Consider the following 18669-nt stretch of genomic DNA (forward strand, 5'->3'; position numbering starts at 1 on the left):
CTTTAGGATATCTTTATTTTCTTGATTTTGATTTTGCCCCTTGGTTCTGAGGACTTTATCCCATTCTCTTTGACCTTTTGACAAGCATACTCCCCATTCACAGTAATTTTATTTCTCAACTTCATCACCAAACATACTGCCATTTCCATGGTATGTGTGTAAAAACGCTTACCTACAACCCACTAACTACAGTATTGCAGAAACAAACATAACAAAATTATAACTAGACTCTCCTAAATGGGAGGGCATAGCCTGGAATACTCCATGGGGGACACCTTTAAAAGCCATTGGGGATGCAGGGAGCTGTAGTTTAATTGTTGAAGACTGCAGGTTTTCCTGACATATAATTGAGACTCTGAGAGACCCCAGGAAGTAGGAATCACATCACCCATGTTTGCACCACTCTAGATAGATACAAATAGACAGATAGATAGTGATACTGATAGACAGATAATAGATAGATGATAAATAGATAATAGATAGATAAAATATAGGTAGTTGATAGGTGATAAAGATTTAATGTTATATTTGGAATAAGAAACTTCTATCAAGGTTTCATTGCTGGTAAGAATCTACTGCTGCACTCTAACAAAATAACTGTATCCGACAATGTGAGTTCAGCATACAGAAGTTAGAGAGAATGCAGGCCAGGTGCAAGCAACAGCTGAGTCTATACTGCTCTATTCATATGAACCTTCCTTATTGCTCACTCCGATTCCTATGTTTAATTCTCTCTCTAATTCTCTAATCTATCAACTATCCATATTCTATCTATCTATCTATCTATCTATCTATCTATCTATCTATCTATTTATCATCTACCTACCTATTCTATCAACTATCCATATTGTATCTATCATCTATATATTGCTAAAGCTATCTGTTCCATCAATTATTCATTTATTTTATCTATCAATCTATCTATTTCTATAATCTATCAATAGTTAATATATCTACCCATCCATCATCTACCTCTATTAACTAGCCATATTTTGTCTCTCTCTGTCTATATATCTGTCTGTATCCAACCTCTACAATCTATATGTGTAACTGTGTCTATGTTTATATAATAACTAATGTCTAGTGACTGAACATACATTTTTATCATTCTTCTTGCATCTTCTTGTAAAAATAGTTCAGGCTTGAATTGCATTCAAACCAAACCACATCAGTATATTATTCATATCTATCTATCTTTCTCTCTTTATCTACCTATTTATCTATCGCTCTATCTATCTATCTATCTATCATCTATCTATCTATCTATCTATCTATCTATCTATCTATCTATCTATCTGTCTAATCATCTCTCTCTCTCTCTCTACCTATTTATCTCTCTCTCTATTATCTATCTATCTATCTATCTATCTATCTATCTATCTATCTATCTATCTATCTATCTATCTATCTATCTGTCTAATCATCTCTCTCTCTACCTATTTATCTCTCTCTCTATTATCTATCTATCTATCTATCTATCTATCTATCTATCTATCTATCTATCTATCTATCATCTATCTATCTATAATCTATCTATTTATATCATCTATCTATCTATCTATCTATCTATCTATCTATCATCTATCTATCTATTATCTATCTATCTATCTATTATCTATCTATCTATCTATCTATCTATCTATCTATCATCTATCTATCTATCTATCTATCTATCTATCTATCTATCTATCTATCTATCTATCATCTATCTATCTATTATCTATCTATCTATCTATCTATCTATTATCTATCTATCTATCTATCTATCTATCTATCTATCTATCTATCTATCTATCTATCTATCTATCATCTATCTATCTATCTATCTATCTATCTATCATCTATCTATCTATTATCTATCTATCTATCTATCTATTATCTATCTATCTATCTATCTATCTATCTATCTATCTATCATCTATCTATCTATCTATCTATCTATCTATAATCTATTTCTATCATCTATCAGTAGTTAATATATCTATCCATCCATCATCTACCTCTATTAACTAGCCATATTTTGTCTCTATCTATAGATCTGTCTGTCTCCTTCTTCTATCTACAAACTATATGTGTAACTGTGTCTATGTATATATAATAAGTCTAGCGACTGAACATCTCTGTAATATGCCTTAAATATCTCTTTCTCAGGGTCTGTCTGTCCACCTGTCTGTCTCTTTTTGTAGATAAAGTTCCTGTTTAAGTAGAACAGTCGGTGCAGTGGCCCCGCCCCCTCAGTGCTAAATAAGGAGCGGAGTGTCCGCCGTGCAGCAGTGGAATGAGACAGGGGAGAGCAGATGATGGACAGGTTGGAGCCCGGGATATTCGGATGTAGCAGACAGTTGGGCAGCGATCTGCAGGCAAATTCACGGTAAGCAAAGGGCCTGGGAAAAGATGTGACACATATGCTCGCTCTCTGTAGCGTCTACTATACATTTGAACATTTTGCCATATTTCCTCTATACCTAAGTACAGTCATACTGTGACCTGCTACTGGGAGCAATGCCAGACAATAATATCAGATCAGATACACGATGTATGGGTTGTAATTGCACTAACAAACTGCATACGATTTACTTTCTTTTAATGAATTTGATTTGCATGTTAGTGATATAAGGTATTTAATTCTTTTTTAATTACATTATTTATACAGTTACTTATTATTTTATAGAAACATAGATCTAGTTTCAGATAATTCCCTATATATGTGTGTATATGTGTGTATATGTGTGTGTGTGTGTGTGTGTGTGTGTGTATATATATATATATATATATATATATATATATATATATATATATATATATATATATATATATATATATATATATATATATATAAAGTCCAAACACTGGTGCACACAGAACAAACGCTTCTGCCTAGGTGCTGGTTATGGTAAATCATAGATAGAGCAAAAAAAACGCACTCACAGGACTTTTTAAAGGTGCAAAATCAAAAAAAGATGTTTATTTCAACGTTTCGGCTATTCACTTAAGCCGTCATCAGGACTTCCTGTGAGTGCGTTTTTTTGCTCTCTCTCTCTCTCTCTCTCTCTCTCTCTCTCTCTCTCTCTCTCTCTCTCTCTCTCTCTCTCTATATATATATATATATATAAATTTTGTTTGGGGTGGGGGGGACATTGCCCCAGGGTGGGGGGGACATTGCCCCATTATGAAATTGTGTACAATTTTGTACAAAACTCACAGGTCTACTATAATTTGCCTGTCATGCTTTCATATTGTATTTGTGGCTTTAATTCCTGTTTAAAGGGTTCAATATCTCAGGTGTAATTCACAGTGCATGCAATCTGTCTACTTTCATCGGGTTCCATCATGACATTAGGTGACTCAGACTGACCCCGATACAAGTAAAACACTATTGAAATGTTAGTCTCATGTGGCTCCATAGATATCCATTGCAATGAGTTAATCAGTTTGACAGTATTTTGTTATACGGTGCTTCTGGGGTTTTTTGTAAATCCCACAGCTATTTAAAAATGCATTCACAATATCGAAGAAAATAATCTGATGTTGTGATTCATTCATTATTAGTATATGCTGAAAAGTAGCCCTTCAACAGACTACGGGGGAAATTTACTAAAGGGCGAAGTGATAAAGGCGTAACTTCGCTAGCGAAGGAGATAGACTCTAGCAGTACTTCGCTCCCTAACGCCAGACGAATTTGTGCTCTGGCGAAGGGACGCAACTACGCAAATTCACTAAGATGCGGATTTTACTAAACGTTACCTCTTGCGCCAGACTTGCCTTCACCACCTGAGACCAGGCGAAGTGCAATAGAGTAGATAGGACTTCCTCAAAATCTAGTTGAAAATTTTTCTAAGTCCAAAAAAAAGCTAGCGTCTTTTCCTTTTTTCAGGGTGATAGGCTGCAAAAGAGCGTAATTTTTTTTGGGGGTAACCGGCTATCCCCCTACATTTCCTAACATATGGCACATAAGCTTTACACTGGGCTCATGTGTAGGGCAATATAACAACTTTATTTTATTTTAATAAGGTTTCCCGGACTTGTGTAGTGTAATGTATTTGCTACTACATATACATCCATTCACATTTAACTTCCCGCCGTATGCAAATTAGCCAACGCTAACGCAACTTCGCTCTGCTTGGAAAATTAACGCTAGCTCAACTTTGCCAGCGTTCGGCGCCCTGGACGCATCTTCGCATGTTAGTGAATTAGCATTGTCTGACTAAATTTTCACCTGGTGAAGTGTTGCGCTGCCTGTGAAGCCGTCACTGGCGAATTTTCAGCACTTAGTAAATTTGCCACTAAGACTATGGTTACATTTATTATTTTAAAATGGGCTCATATGCAGCTGTTTAGACTGAGCAGTGACACTTTTTAGTAGGTTGTTACAACCAAAAATTGTATCAAAGGTCACAGGCCTCTTGGACCTGCCCAGCTACATATTGGTCCCAGTGGATGTTACTGGGCTAATTCTGTCCCAGCTTCTTACTGATTCTGGTAAGAAGAAGCTGGGGTTAGTTTACCAGATAATGGGAAAATATGGAACACTTCTAAAGATTCATCTAGAAGGGCTGCACTGATTGCATTTAATTTACATACATTCAGTCAAGTTGCATCTATTAAATCTTTTCCTAATTTTCCAATTGATCTGGTAACCTTTAGCCTGGAGCGGAGGAGGAGCAGGAGCCCTGGCCCCTGGGGCATTCTGCACTGCTGGGATGTCTATTGTTGTGCCCTGGAAAGTCTCTTTCATCCGCTGCTCAGTAGGATAAACAGGCAGATTCATCTGCAGGAATTGCACACAGTTGAGAAAATTAATTTTGCATGCAGTTTTCATTAAGGAGTTAAAAACAGCTATATCCAGTGGAGAGTATATTGTTTATACGGATTTGGAAATTCTTTCAAAATCTTCATTTAATTCTAAGGTCCACCTGTTATAATTTTCCTAGCGTTAAATGTGTCTAAATCCACTGGTTGCAGATTAAAAAAGAATTTGTGTATTAGAACTTGCACCTATAGTGAATAAGACATTTGTTTTTTGCTGTTTCAGTACCTCATACTTGTTCTTCTTTCGGCTAACAGTAATCCAGCAAAATGAACAATTCTGTGGTTGAAAGATAAATCTGAGATCTAGGTCACAGTGACTAAAAAAAGCCACCATGTACTCTTCTCAGTAACTGCTTGACTGCTCTGTACAAATGGTGATAGTGCTTAAATGGTCTCTTTTACAATTTGCTTTCTGTTGAGTAATGTCACCCCTACTTGTGACATCTACACCTGCCATACAGCCACCTAAAGCTGCCAACTGGGCTAATTCACCAACCGCCTCACACTGATCCAAGCTTCCAGGAGAAGAAGGCAGAAGGAATATTGTTTGCCCCCTCTCCCTAAAATTCTCTCTAAAAAGAACATCCCAGAAGCCTGCAGTGAAGCCATTAGCCATTAAAGGTATTGTTTATTCCTTTGTTTTCATTTAAGAAATGAATCCTAATGATAATAGCACACAGAGCCATTTGGGGTATTTAGACAGCTGTGTTTTTATTTCCAGCAAAATCCCCATTTGTACCCATTTATTTCTATATGAATACAGGTATGGAAACCCATTATCCAGAAAACTGAATTATGGGAAGGCCATCTCCCATAGGGGTAAATTCACTAAGATTCGTAGTTGCGCCAGGCGTAACTTCGCCGCACTTCGCCAGGCGTAGTTTCGCCAGCGCTCCGCAAATTCACTAAAATCCGAAGTTGCGCTCAGGGGTAGCGTAAGGTTGCGAAGTTGTGCTAGCGTTGATTCGCTAGGCGAAGCGAAGTTACGCTAGCGATGGTTAATTTGCATACGGCGCCAAATTCAAATTTCGATGGAGGAATATGTAGCAGCACTACAAATGCCTGGGAAACCTTCAAAACATCAAATAAAATTTTTATTTTGCCCTACACATGTGCCCACTGTATAGTTAAGTTGCCATGAGTTAGGAAATGTAGGGGGGAAGGAGGGGAGCCCCAAAAAATTTTTCAATCTTTTTCAGCCTATCACCCATAATGTAAAAAACACGCCAGCGTTTTTTAGGATTCAGAAAAAATTTTAACTTTTTTTGAAGAAATCCCTATCTACTCTATTGCGCTTCGCCTGGTCTGAGGTGGCGAAGGAAGTCTAGCGTAAAAGGTAGCGTTCAGAACAATGCTCGCGTTAGTGAATTTGCGTAGTTACGTCCGTTGCGCAAATTCGCAAGGCGTAAGGGTGCAAAGTTACTCTAGCAAAGTTATGCCAGCGTCCGTTAGTGAATTTGCGAAGTAATGAAAATGGCCAACGCCAGCGAATTGACGCTAGCATTAGGTGCTTTGGCGCATAGTGAATTTACCCCCTAGGCTCTATTCACAAAATGATTTCCTATTTCTCAGTAATAATAAAACAGTACCTTGTACTTGATCCCAACGTAGGTTATTAGTTCTTATTGGAAGCAAAACAACCTTACTGGATTTGTTTTTTTTTTAAACTTGTTTTTATCTAAAGATCTTTACATAATAGTTATGCAGTCACGACTATACAGTAGACTTCTGTGCTGTTAACTTTATGTATCTACATTCTTATAACATAATCATAAAGTTAATAACAATATAAACTTGCAGCTCAAGTGACAAACAACCGTAACTGGATTTAATATTTAAATTATTGTTTTAGTAGACTTAAGGCATAGAGATCCAAATTAGATAAAGACCCCTTATCTTGAAAGCCCCATATCCCAGCATTCTGGATAACAGGTACCATACCTGTATTGTGAAACTGGTATACATATATATATATATAATGTAAGTATTGCAAGCTAAATTATTAGTGATGGGCAAATAAATTCACTGACACGAAACTGCTGCAAAAACTCACAAAATTGGCGCCCGTTAAAATTATTTGGATGCCCATTGACTTCAATGCGTTTCGTGAATTTTTGGCACAGATTTGCCCATCACAACAAATTATGTTAAAACAAACCACCCAAAATGGCTTCACATAGCTGTAGACACAATTATCGATCTGGATTGAGAACTGCATTAGTTCATGCTTACAAACAATGAAGAAAATCTGTCTGCAGCCGTTTTACAAAAATCAAACTATTTCCCTGTTCCCTCAAGCTATATACACACACATATTGATCAATACTTTCATATATAATGTGTATCTGGAGTAGCTGTGCCCCATTTAGCAGTGAGGTTCATATGAAATCACCCTTGGAGAAGCACATTATCTACTTTAAAATCACAATTCTCTGCCCACCCTAATTACCAGCTGAGCAAGCAGGGGAGGGGGTGATGAGAAATTTAGTTTTGCAACACCTGAAGTGACTGGTTTCCTCTAATTTTATTTACCATATAACCTGATACAGGATTATCTAGGTCTGACTTATGGCACCACTTCTCAATATCCAGGATAAACTTTATTGGCTTTTTGGTTTGGAGCTACTGAATATCACAGCTACCACAACAAACTACTGTTACTGTCCAAAGGTTGTGTTGTGACAGACTTTTCTTAAAGGAGAACTAAAGCCTAACTAAAGAATTAGCTAGAAATTTTGTACATTATGTTTTGAGTTTCTGTACCAGCCCAAGGCAACCACAGCCCTTTAGCAGTAATGATCTGTGTCTCCAAAGATGCCCCAGTAGCTCTCCATTTTCTTTTATTCTGATTCACTGCACATGCTCTGTGCTGCTGTCACTTACTAAGCTTAGGGACCCACTCACAATATACAGTACACATAGAATAGAAATGTCACAATATAAGGCTGATATAAATACAGATAATTACTACATGTCAGCACAGAAACCAGTGCAACTAGCATCAGAATTTAAAAATCAGCATTGTACAATCAGCTTATATTACAGCCCAGCCTCATTTTCTGCTTGATAATTTGCTATGACCCCTAAGCATAGCTTCTCAAGAGCTGCTCAGAGCCCACTGAGCATGTTTCCAAGATGGCGACCCCCTGTGACAAGTCCTAGATCATTGTTGCTATTGAGATGCTGAAACTTTAGGCTAGTGCAATAAGTTCAATATATATATATATATATATATATATATATATATATATATATATATATATATATATATATATATCTATAGCATTTTACCCATATTCATGCTTAGGGTTTAATTCACCTTCCAACAATGTCAGGCTCTATAAAATATATTGCATAAAACAGCACATTTCCTCATGTTAGAGCTCTAGTATTTCTGGCCAGGTGATATCTGAGGCAGCACAGAGAATATTATAAAATGGGAGCTCAAGGGAAATGATGTAAAAGGGCTTTTTGACTTTTCTTAACGTAAAACTATACCTCCCAACAGTTTAGGGCTCTATAAAATATATTGCATGAAACAGCTCATATGTAAAACCCTGCTTCATGTAAATAAATCATTTCCTTAATAATATACTTTTTTAGTTACAGTATATGTGCCATTGGGTAACTAGATATAAATAGAAAATAGAAAATTGCCCCTGGCATCCTACGAGTCACTGTGCACACAAACAAACCATACATGTTAGGTCACATGAGCCAGTTGCTTCCACACTTCTTCCTTTTACTAAAATGTTAACTAAAATATATATTCCGGTTTGGTAAGATTCCTTAATTAGCCACTTAACAAGATGTAAACTATCTGTTGCTTAAGTATTCATTTTGGGGGGTATAGTTTTCCTTTAAGCACAACTTACATAGGCATTTATGCACAGCCAGTCAGCTCTGTCTTCTATCGTGTTTACTTAAAAGTCCTTAGGGGATGAGCTTTTTGTCACTTGGGTGATTTGTCATGTACATGGGGTACAACACATTGACCTAAATGGGTATCACCCATGGGTGCACTTGCTTGCCAGCCTATTATCGCTCTGAAAAGCGACAGTCAGTATTTTCTGTGTGCCAGTTGCCTGACAAGCAAGTGCTGTCTGTGCATGAGCCCCATGAAAAAGCAGTGTACTTCATCATACTGTTTTTGCTGTATGTGTGGGCAATAGGATCTTCTGATTATTTCGGAGCACTAAAAGTCACACCAGTATGGAGACACTTGTTATGAGGATACCAAGCCAACATCCAACACATGCATTCTCTTATGTTTGAGCAGTGCTGTGACATATTCTGCCTTTAATACATGCTGCTGGCACACATTTTACGGACTGTCTCCTTCAGCAGATGGGACAAGATTTAATGGCTGGAGCCTATGGTAACTTTGTATGATTGATTTTACATTAGGATAACAACTGCTGAAGGAACAGAATTAACAGTTAATATGCCTTTAAACAAAACAGAGTTTTGATATGTTACGGTTTATGTTCATGGTCACAGACCATAATAGCCAACATACAATTTCATGGTTGGTGGGCTTAACCCCAGAGACAAAGTGATTATTTCAGTCCAGATGGACCTGATTGTAAAAATGGGTCTCTCCAGATCAAACAGTTATTTTGGGTATTGATTTGGTACGTAGCCACTTCACAAGAAGCATTTTAGGAATTATAATTTACTAACTCACTTGGGAATGCCATAGAATTCTTCATCAGAAACTAGTAGCCGGTAGCTGGGAAAGGTAAAGTTAGGTCTTATGTATTCAGCTGGTTGGCAAGGCATAGCTCTCCAGCAAAAGTGGTTTACATTTACAGTGATATATTCGTTTATACCTTTTATGTACCATATAAACTCAATGGGGCAAATTCCCTAAGCGGCGAAAATTCGCCATCGACGGCTTCGCAACCATTGCAACACTTCACCAGGTGTAAATTCGATAAGACAAAGTCAATTCCCTAAAGTGCGAAGTTGCGTCCAGGGCGTCGAACGCTGGCGAATTTTTGCTAGCGCTACTTCGGCAATCAAAGCGAAGATGTGCTAGCGTTGCCTAATTTGCATATGGTGGGAAATGATAACGTTACATGAACGTATATGTTTCAGCAAATACATTAAACTACACAAGGCCAGGGAACTTTAATAATTTAAATAGAGTTGTTATAATGCCCTACACATGAGCCCACTATATAGTTTATGTTCCATATGTTAGAAAATGTAGGAGGGAACCTGGTTACCCAAAAAAAAATTTTACGGACCTTTGCAGGCTATCACTCTGAAAAAAGGAAAAGACTCCAGCGTTTTTTGGGACATAGAAACATTTTGCACTAAAAATTGAGGAAGTCCTATGCACTCCATTGCATTTTGCCTGGTCTGAGCTGGCAAAGGCAAGTCTGGCGAATGAGGTAACGTTCAGTAAAATCCGCTTCTTAGTGAATTTGCAGAGGTACGTGCGTTTGCCAGAGCGAAAATTTGCCTGGCAACGCTAGTGTCTATCTCCTTCGCTAGCGAAGTGATGCCTGCACCCGTTAGGGAATCGGCGAAGTTCCGAAATGACATCACGCTGGCGAATTTTCGCTAGCATTACTTACTTCACCCTTTAGGGAATCTGCCCAATTCCTTCAGAATCCCAAAGTTACAATTCTATTTAAATGAATATGCCATTACATAAATGTGCAAATACTCTATTCGTACTCCAATTCCACACTAACATCAGTTTTTGTCCCTTAGCTTGTGCTGCTGCTGAGCTTTGCATGACATCTCTTTTCACTTTCAGATAGGAAACCCTGTTTGTATTAGGGAAAGCCAACTCCATCTCATTCATTGGTCCTAATACACTTGCAAATTCTGCAGCTGCTGGAGCTGCTTTGTTGAACTTTCCCATTGCACAGACAAAGGCTGAGAATGCAGGCAGGTTAGCTTAACCAACAGAATGTCTTATTTTGTAGGACAGCCAATCCCGGGACATAGTTTAACTCCAAAGCACACAACTTAATTGCATCATTGTCTAACTTTTTATTGCTGACCTAACAATTCTCAGGGTCTTTTCTACAATAAATTGTATTCAGACAAGACAGTTTAAACAGTAATGTTTTTTGATGGCAGATTCCTTTTTTTAAGATTAATTTATTATACATTATATTAATCAATTATACCATTACAATAAAAACACCTTCTTAGAAAAGAAGTAAAAAGAGGAGGAAAATTAAATTTTACAAAAAAATAAAGAGACCTTTAAAACATTTTCCCATGGAGGGTTATCATAAGAGGAAAGGCAGGTTCAGAAACCTTGGAAATATCAGCAGGCAAATATAATTTACAAAAAATACTTACAAATTGTATTGCAAAGAAGAGTAGATATAGGTATTTGTTTACCTTTATGAGTTAGTCACTTCTATTTAAAAGACACTATGCATATGATTTGTTCTAGTCTTCCCAAGACTAGAAAAACGTCTTTCTCCATTTAGTTTCATGACTTCAGGGAGCTGTGCATCTTTTTTTCACTTTCAGACAAAATTCTTATTTTGTCTCTTTCAAATATAGATTTAATTGGCAGAACGTTTTTTTCAGTTTTGAACCATTTGGATCCCCATCTCCACAGGATAGTTTCAAGAGCTCAAAAAAAAAAGTCTAGTCTGAAGTACAAACATTGAGCTTTATTTTAGGCTATGCATTGTGCCTCCAAAAAAGTAAGAACAACAAAATGTCAGATTGATTCCCATTGGAGTCCATGCAGAACCTCTTATGAGTCCAATCAAATCAGGATGTTGAGGTTGGATATCCCTGAACAAGGCATATACTATAGATGTGCATGCATAAAATCAATGCAACATTTTCCTTCTGATAGCTGGTCTGCTTAGTGTGTGTTGCCCAACCATCTGTCCTATATATTTATATATTGATCATTCTGTATAATGTGCATATGCCTCAGCTGCACAAGGACAGTGCTCAATTTCACTCTTCAAATGTTTAACTGGTTCAGCTTGCCACCCATAGTTAAAAATGGTGAGACACCGCAGGCTTTCATTGATCTCTCCATATGTTTGCATTTGAAAGATAAAAAGAAGAATCCTTACTGTTTCTTTTTCTTTATATTAGTGTATTAATGCCTTTTGGCATAGGTAAAAAAAGGAAGAAATGGGTTGCTATGCTTTCCATCTAGGGATAGTTTACCATAACATTTAGGTATACCAATTTAAAAATTTTTGTTTTTTTGCAGCTCCTAGTTCCTAGGGAATTTGAACTACTGAATGAATTGACTGTGGGGGACATCAGATAGAAGAGACTGGAGAGAGAAGTTTGGAGAATCTGTCAACCTTGGCTGAGGCTAATGGGTATTTTACAAGGTAAGTTCTGATTGTCACGGGGATGAGTTCCCAAGGTCCATTTACTATGATACAAAAGTTTGCTGCAAGGTGCAGAATGCAGTGGTGGTGCAGCACAGGCCACCCCCAGCCCCAAGTTAGTGGACGAGTAGGATGTTCCCTATGTGCCTCCTCCCATCCCTTAAGAATGCAGCTCTTCCAAACCCAGATAGCAAAGACCTGCATCAATTCAGTTTTTGTACAAAGAAAGTTTAGAAATACAAAGAATTGGCTGATTTTACTCACTGCCTTCCCATATGTAAATAACCCCTTCAGTTTTAGCTTTCAAAGAAGGGGGGAAAAACCCACGGACAGAGAATGGCTCTGGAATTTATGGACAAATTTCAACTGTGCTGTGAATTTACAGACAAGACTTAATAGTACCTGTTGAGGTTTTTTTAAGAACTATGGGAAACAACTTTGCTCTGGTATTTTTAAATCAATATAAATACATTTGGATCGGTGCACGTAACCATGTGTAATTTTTAATTTCACAGGCAGATAATGGATTCTCCAGCAAAAACATTCATTTCCGTTACCTCAGAACCACAGATGTTGGAACTGAATGTAACATTACCATCAGATGTGAATACATGCTCTATCCATGATGGGTTCTTATCACTGACGCTTCCGGTTATGTATTCTGTTGTATGTTGCTTCAGCTTACTGAGCAACCTACTGGCCCTTCTTGTGTTTTGGTCAAACAACCAAAGATGTACATCCATGATAATATATATGAGGAACCTGGCAGTGGCTGATCTCCTGCTCGCAATGTGCCTGCCCTTTCGGGTTGCTTATCAAAACAACAGCGGACTACTGATCCTGTGCAAGATAGTTGGTGCATTCTTTTATTTGAACATGTATGCTAGTATAATGTTTCTGAGTCTGATAAGCCTGGACCGGTATCTTAAGATAATCAGACCGCTACAGAAATACAAAATTCACAGTGTTGCCTGGAGTACGAGGGCCACTTGGATCATATGGTTGATTAACCTTGCCTGCATAATTCCTTTCCTTTTCGAAAACAGAACAGGACCATGCAGCCAGAAGTGCTTCCACTTCCAGAGAAAGGGATTAACAGGAGCGGTAATCAATCTAACAGCAGTTGTTTCCTTCTTCGTCCTTTTATTGCTCTTTGTCTATTTTTATGCAAAAATATCTTCCAAACTGCACAAGGCCTCCTTGGGAAGAACTCAGCCACAAACAAAAAGAAACAGCAACAGAGCAATGAAGAAAACTTTTATTGTCCTGATAATCTTTATTGTGTGCTTTGTTCCCTATCATATTGTGCGTATTCCCTACATCCTTGCCCAGATAGATGTCATTGACACCCTTCCATGGAAACAGATCCTTCATATCGCCAATGAATTGGTGCTTTGCTTATCAACTCTCAACAGCTGCTTGGACCCTGTGATTTATTTCTTTTTGTCAGACAGCTTTAAACAAGCAGTGATTTGCACCTTCCAAGGGAAACTCAAGTTAATTATGCACAATCAGGACAAAGTTGGAAACAGCAACAAATCTATTACTGATGTATGAACCCCCCCCCCATGTAATACTTGGACATCCAACTCACAAGCCTCCAGTTGTACAGCAATGCACATTGAGCAATACCTGCAATTCTGCATAATATATTATTAATCAAGTCATTTACATGTTCAGCAGTTTCTTTACTTCAAGGCCAGCAATCAGTATCCCTTGATCCTAGTATTAAACACTTTTGGTTGGAACAGCTGGAGGCCCATAGGCTGAATATCTCTGCATTCATATATGACATTTTCTGTTCTGCTTCCAGACTTCCAGGAAAGCATTTCTCTTTCATTTCCTGACCAGAGAGCTGTGTTTTAAGCAAGAATTAGATACACGTGTGTGGGAGTTTCTGTATGTTTTTTTTTATTTGTAGATTGTTGTCTTTAATAAAAGCAAGCATATTTATAATGCCACCTATTTAATACAAATCATGTTATAGAGATTTGTTTGAATGTCCTGTCTTAGGGTGAGTGATATGTTCCAGTTTTAAGGTCTGGAACAAATGAGCAATGATCCTGATGGATGCAATGCTATCAAATACAGGCTTATTGATACCTACTGGAGTGGCCAGTAAGAATTCACAATGTCGTCCACTCTGCCCCCTGTTGTTGCCAATACAAAGACAGGTTTAGGACAAAAGGACACATGCAAGTATCTTATATGGACCTAACTAATGAATCCTGAGGAGGAGGAAGGCTACAGATACCAGGAAAGACAAGACACTTCAACTTTATTGTCACTTACTTAAGAAAAGCAGAAGGGACCCAGCAGCAGATGGAGGGAACAAAGTAAGCAAAGGGAGCAAATCACTAGACATTGGCCATACGGTGTTCACTTCAGTCAATACATTTTATTGGTCCAATGACCTGTCAGGCAGTGGGAGAGAGTTTGGTTCCCTGCTGCCCCATGTGTGTATTCATTGACAGAGTATTTGGCTCATGTGCACAGTGACAGGTGGACATCTTTCCTATCAATGCATAAAATGGCAGGGAGCTGAACCCTGTAGAGAAAACCCTGTGTTAGGGGTTACATTAGCCTAATTCAACAAACAAAATACCACAAAATACAGAATATTCATTGATATGTAAATGTATGTGCTGCAGCCAAGTATGAGCCATATGTAAATGCCTATTATGCTTAAATGTCACAACTTGTTTTAATGTTTGTCAAGAGCTTTTCGTTCTTCTTTATATTCAACCTCTCCTTACATATGTAAACATAAGTGTGGATCGGCACCATACAAATAAATGATGATGATGGTGAAGATATGGCTAATAGTAGATGGGGCTGAAATCGACCAGCTGAAATACGCAGGCCAAAAATCAGCTGCATCGCAGGCATTAGCTTTCTCTTCTGTCCACACCAGGAACAGTTGTGCCAACTTGGGTGCAGTCTAACTCAGCTGGTTTTGGTGAAGAAATGCGAGAGTTTGCATTCTCCCAGGCCAAAATCAGCAAAAGAGGAGGCTAATTCGTATAGGGGCTGATTTTTGGCTTGTGTATTTCAGCAGGCCGATTCCAGTACCTGTCTGACATTAGCCCAAAGCCCATACCATTTTAAATTAATAGGCAAATGTTTTTACTGCCCACAGAATTGTATAATATAACCTTTGACTCCCCTTTGGCCCGATGCTAATTGAACCATCGAAGAATATACCATTCTTTCAACTGTAAACATACTCCTGTGTGCACCTGTTCACACATATACCAGTTTATCCTGCAATGTGTCACCTCCAACCTACATGGAAGACTCTACTGACTGAACAGATGGATAGGCCCAAGCAAACACATAACAGCATTAATATATAGATAATAACAAATATAAGGATATTAGAAACTACTGTGGAGTTCCATGATAATATAAAGGCACAATGCCATGCAGATTTGTGTGTGTATGTGTGTGTGTAATATTTACAAAATACTTTTTGTAATATGAGTGGCATTTTATTTAAGCTATACTTTTGTATTCATATACTCCCAATGTGAATAAATATACTGTACGTACCTTAAAAGAGTGGTTCACCTTTAAGTTAACATTGAGTATGTTGTAGAATGGCTAATTCTTAGAAAAATTTCAATTGGTCTTCATTTATTCTTTTTTATAGTGTTTGAATTTTTTGCCGTCTTCCTGTGACTTTTTCCAACTTTGAAATCAGTGTCATCGACCCTATCTAGAAACAAATGCTCTGCAAGGCTACAAATGTATTGTACATCTTATTACTCGTCTCTCTATTCAGGCCTCTTCTAATCATATTCCAGTCTCTTATTCAAATCACTGCATGGTTGTTTGGGCAATTTGGACCCTAGCAACCAGACTGCTGAAATTGCCAGCTGGAGAGCTGCTGAATAAAAAGCTAAATAACTCAAAACCCATAAAAAATGATTATTGCCAAACGTGTAACAAAAGGAAGAATTATAAGGGGATGGCAAGTTGTTAGGCATCCCCGAGTGATTCTAATTGTTACTTCCTACTACAGACCAGAGCTTCTTTTATTCAAACAATGCACTGGCCTGGGGATACTTTCTTTTGAGTGGCGTGCCACTATACTGTATTCTGTAATGTCCCAGACATTCCATGTGCCTATTGAAGCTGGTTACAGGAATCAGTGAAGAAGTTCTGAACTGGACATTCTCGCCCACAGGATACCACTGAATCTATGGGGCAGATTTACTAAAGGGCGAATTGTCGCCAGCGACCGGTTCGCACCATCGTCCACCCACTTCGCCAGGCGCAAATGCACTCAGACTACGCTAATTCACTTAAATGCAGAGTTTTCTCATGGGCGCCGAAAGCTGGCGACTTTTCGCTATCGTTACTTCGGGCAATGCAAGAATTTGACAGTGAAGATGCGCTAGCGTTCATTTCTGCCTAACGAAACTTCACTAGGGATCTTGCGCTTAGGTGAATTTACATAGGGCGGGAAATTTGTCTTTATGTTTAAATGTTGGTGCATATACTTAAACATTACACTTTTAAAACACATGTCCAGGGAACCTTAATAAGGACAATTCAGTTATTCTAATGCCCTACACATGTGCCCACTGTAAACTTAATGTTCCATATGTTTGCAAATGTACGGGGAAAACTGGTGACCCAAAAAAAGTTTGTTAGGTCTTTTGCAGGCAATCAGGCTGAAAAAAGGAAAAGTTGCCAGCGTTTTTTGAACTTTGATGCATTTTCGGCTCACAGAATATAAAAAGAAGATTGAGGAAGATCTCGCAACTTTAATGCACTTCGCCTGGTCTGAGGTGGCGAAGGCAACTCTGGCGAAAGAGGTAACATTCAGTAAAATCCGTATTTTAGTGAATTTGCTTAGTAGCATCCGTTCGCCAGAGCGAAAAGTCGCCTGGCGATAGAGTGCAAAGGACCGCTAGCACCAATCTCTTTCGCTAGCGAAATGGCGCCTGCGCCCATTAGTAAATCAGCGATGTCTGTGCGGATGGCAACACTGCCAAAAAGTCGCTAGCGTTAGCCACTTTGCCCTTTAGTAAATCTGCCCCTACAGTATATGGTGTTGTGGTGCTTACAGGAAAAGTACGCGATTAATCAGGTGAGTGCTTTCTTTTGACAATAAGGTGGTTATTCATAATTCAGGTGATAATCTTGCCAATCAAAACTCAGCGTTCCATGCCCTAATGTAAACACTGCAAACAGACAGATTTTACACATTGCACATGTACATTCAGGGGTGCTTCTCCAATGAGGCGAGTTGAGGCTGTCGCCTCAGGCGGCAGCTCCCCACTAGGTACCAGGGCAGCAAAAATGCTGCTCCTGGTACTTTAAGAGCGAATTTCCGGGGGAGGGGGGAACGCCCCTGTGTACATTGTTGTGTGAATATCCACAGTCTCAGACTGATCATTTGATGGTTCTGAATACATATTATTCACGAATACTTATGAGATTTTTACAGTATAAGAAAATGTTCTTTTCTGATGCTTATTGGATCAGGTGGACTGTTATCTAGTCCTGACAACAGGGGCACTTTTGACTTCCATGCAGACACAGTTGCACTATTAAAAGAGCCAAATATCTTTCAAGTGACTTACAAATGTAAATCACTTGAATTGTTGCCATTGTCCTTACACAAAGCCAATAATAAAGTGCCACCTGAATAAAGTTCTGTTGGCAAAAACACCCCTGCCTGTGAATTAATAATTTATATTTGTTTTTTATGTTTCCTAATGTTTGTGTAATATGCTATAAAATCAGAAAAAAAACAATTCTGTTACCTTTATTTACTAGGACCACAGCAGAAAGTAGAATAACTTTTCGCCTAAGAGGGACTTTAGATACATTGTTTGTTATAATCAATGTGAGACATCTGTCCCCTTTAAAATAAGAAAATTACAGAGAAATCAGAAAAGCCAAGCCCTACCATTGATCAGCACTTCTCCATAAAAACAGTGGACTGACATAAAAAATACATAAAAACAAATAAAAAAAAATATATAAAAACACACAAAGACATAACTTTACTTAAACATGCAAAATATTTATAGATCAGTATAAGGGCTCTTCGTCATGGCTATTTTCACCTGCACTCCCCTGTGTTCCAGCTAAAAGCGTTCAACCGCAGACGAGCTCAGTTCTAGATGCAGTCGGTTTTTCTTTAATTGGTCGTCTTTGCATGTATGCACCGAATGCAGGTGGAACGCAACATGCTTTTAACCAGAACACGGGAGCGCAGGAGGAAAACGGCTCTGAGGAAGAGCCCTAAGGGTAACTACAAGCGTCTTTCATCGGATCGACGCCCGCCAACAAAGCTCACGAGACAAGTCCAATGGAGTTGCACACGTGAATATATAGTCGACTGAATGAAAAGTCGGAAGTAACAACTACATGGTCTTGACGCCTGCCTGGTTGCATGCGTTTTGTCGGTGGGCCACCATTAACATATCCCAGCAGTATACTATAGAAGTCCACTGCAGCAGAACTGATAAGATAAATTGCAAGCGATCTATTGCCTTTCAAA

At 38.3% G+C, this 18669-nt stretch overlaps 1 protein-coding gene across 1 annotated transcript; it reads left to right on the top strand.

Annotated features, from left to right (window-relative positions):
- The first annotated feature begins 2232 nt into the window (after nt 1–2232).
- Nucleotides 2233–15701, top strand: LOC108700158 (probable G-protein coupled receptor 34). Its single transcript, XM_018233074.2, has 3 exons — nt 2233–2371; nt 12023–12149; nt 12665–15701. Exon 3 carries the CDS (start codon nt 12672–12674, stop codon nt 13704–13706), a length of 1035 nt encoding a protein of 344 aa, XP_018088563.1. The 5' UTR covers nt 2233–2371; nt 12023–12149; nt 12665–12671; the 3' UTR covers nt 13707–15701.
- The last annotated feature ends 2968 nt before the right edge of the window (nt 15702–18669 follow it).

The sequence above is a fragment of the Xenopus laevis genome, chromosome 8S, assembly GCF_017654675.1.
Source record: "Xenopus laevis strain J_2021 chromosome 8S, Xenopus_laevis_v10.1, whole genome shotgun sequence".
Classification (NCBI taxonomy): Eukaryota; Metazoa; Chordata; class Amphibia; order Anura; family Pipidae; genus Xenopus; species Xenopus laevis.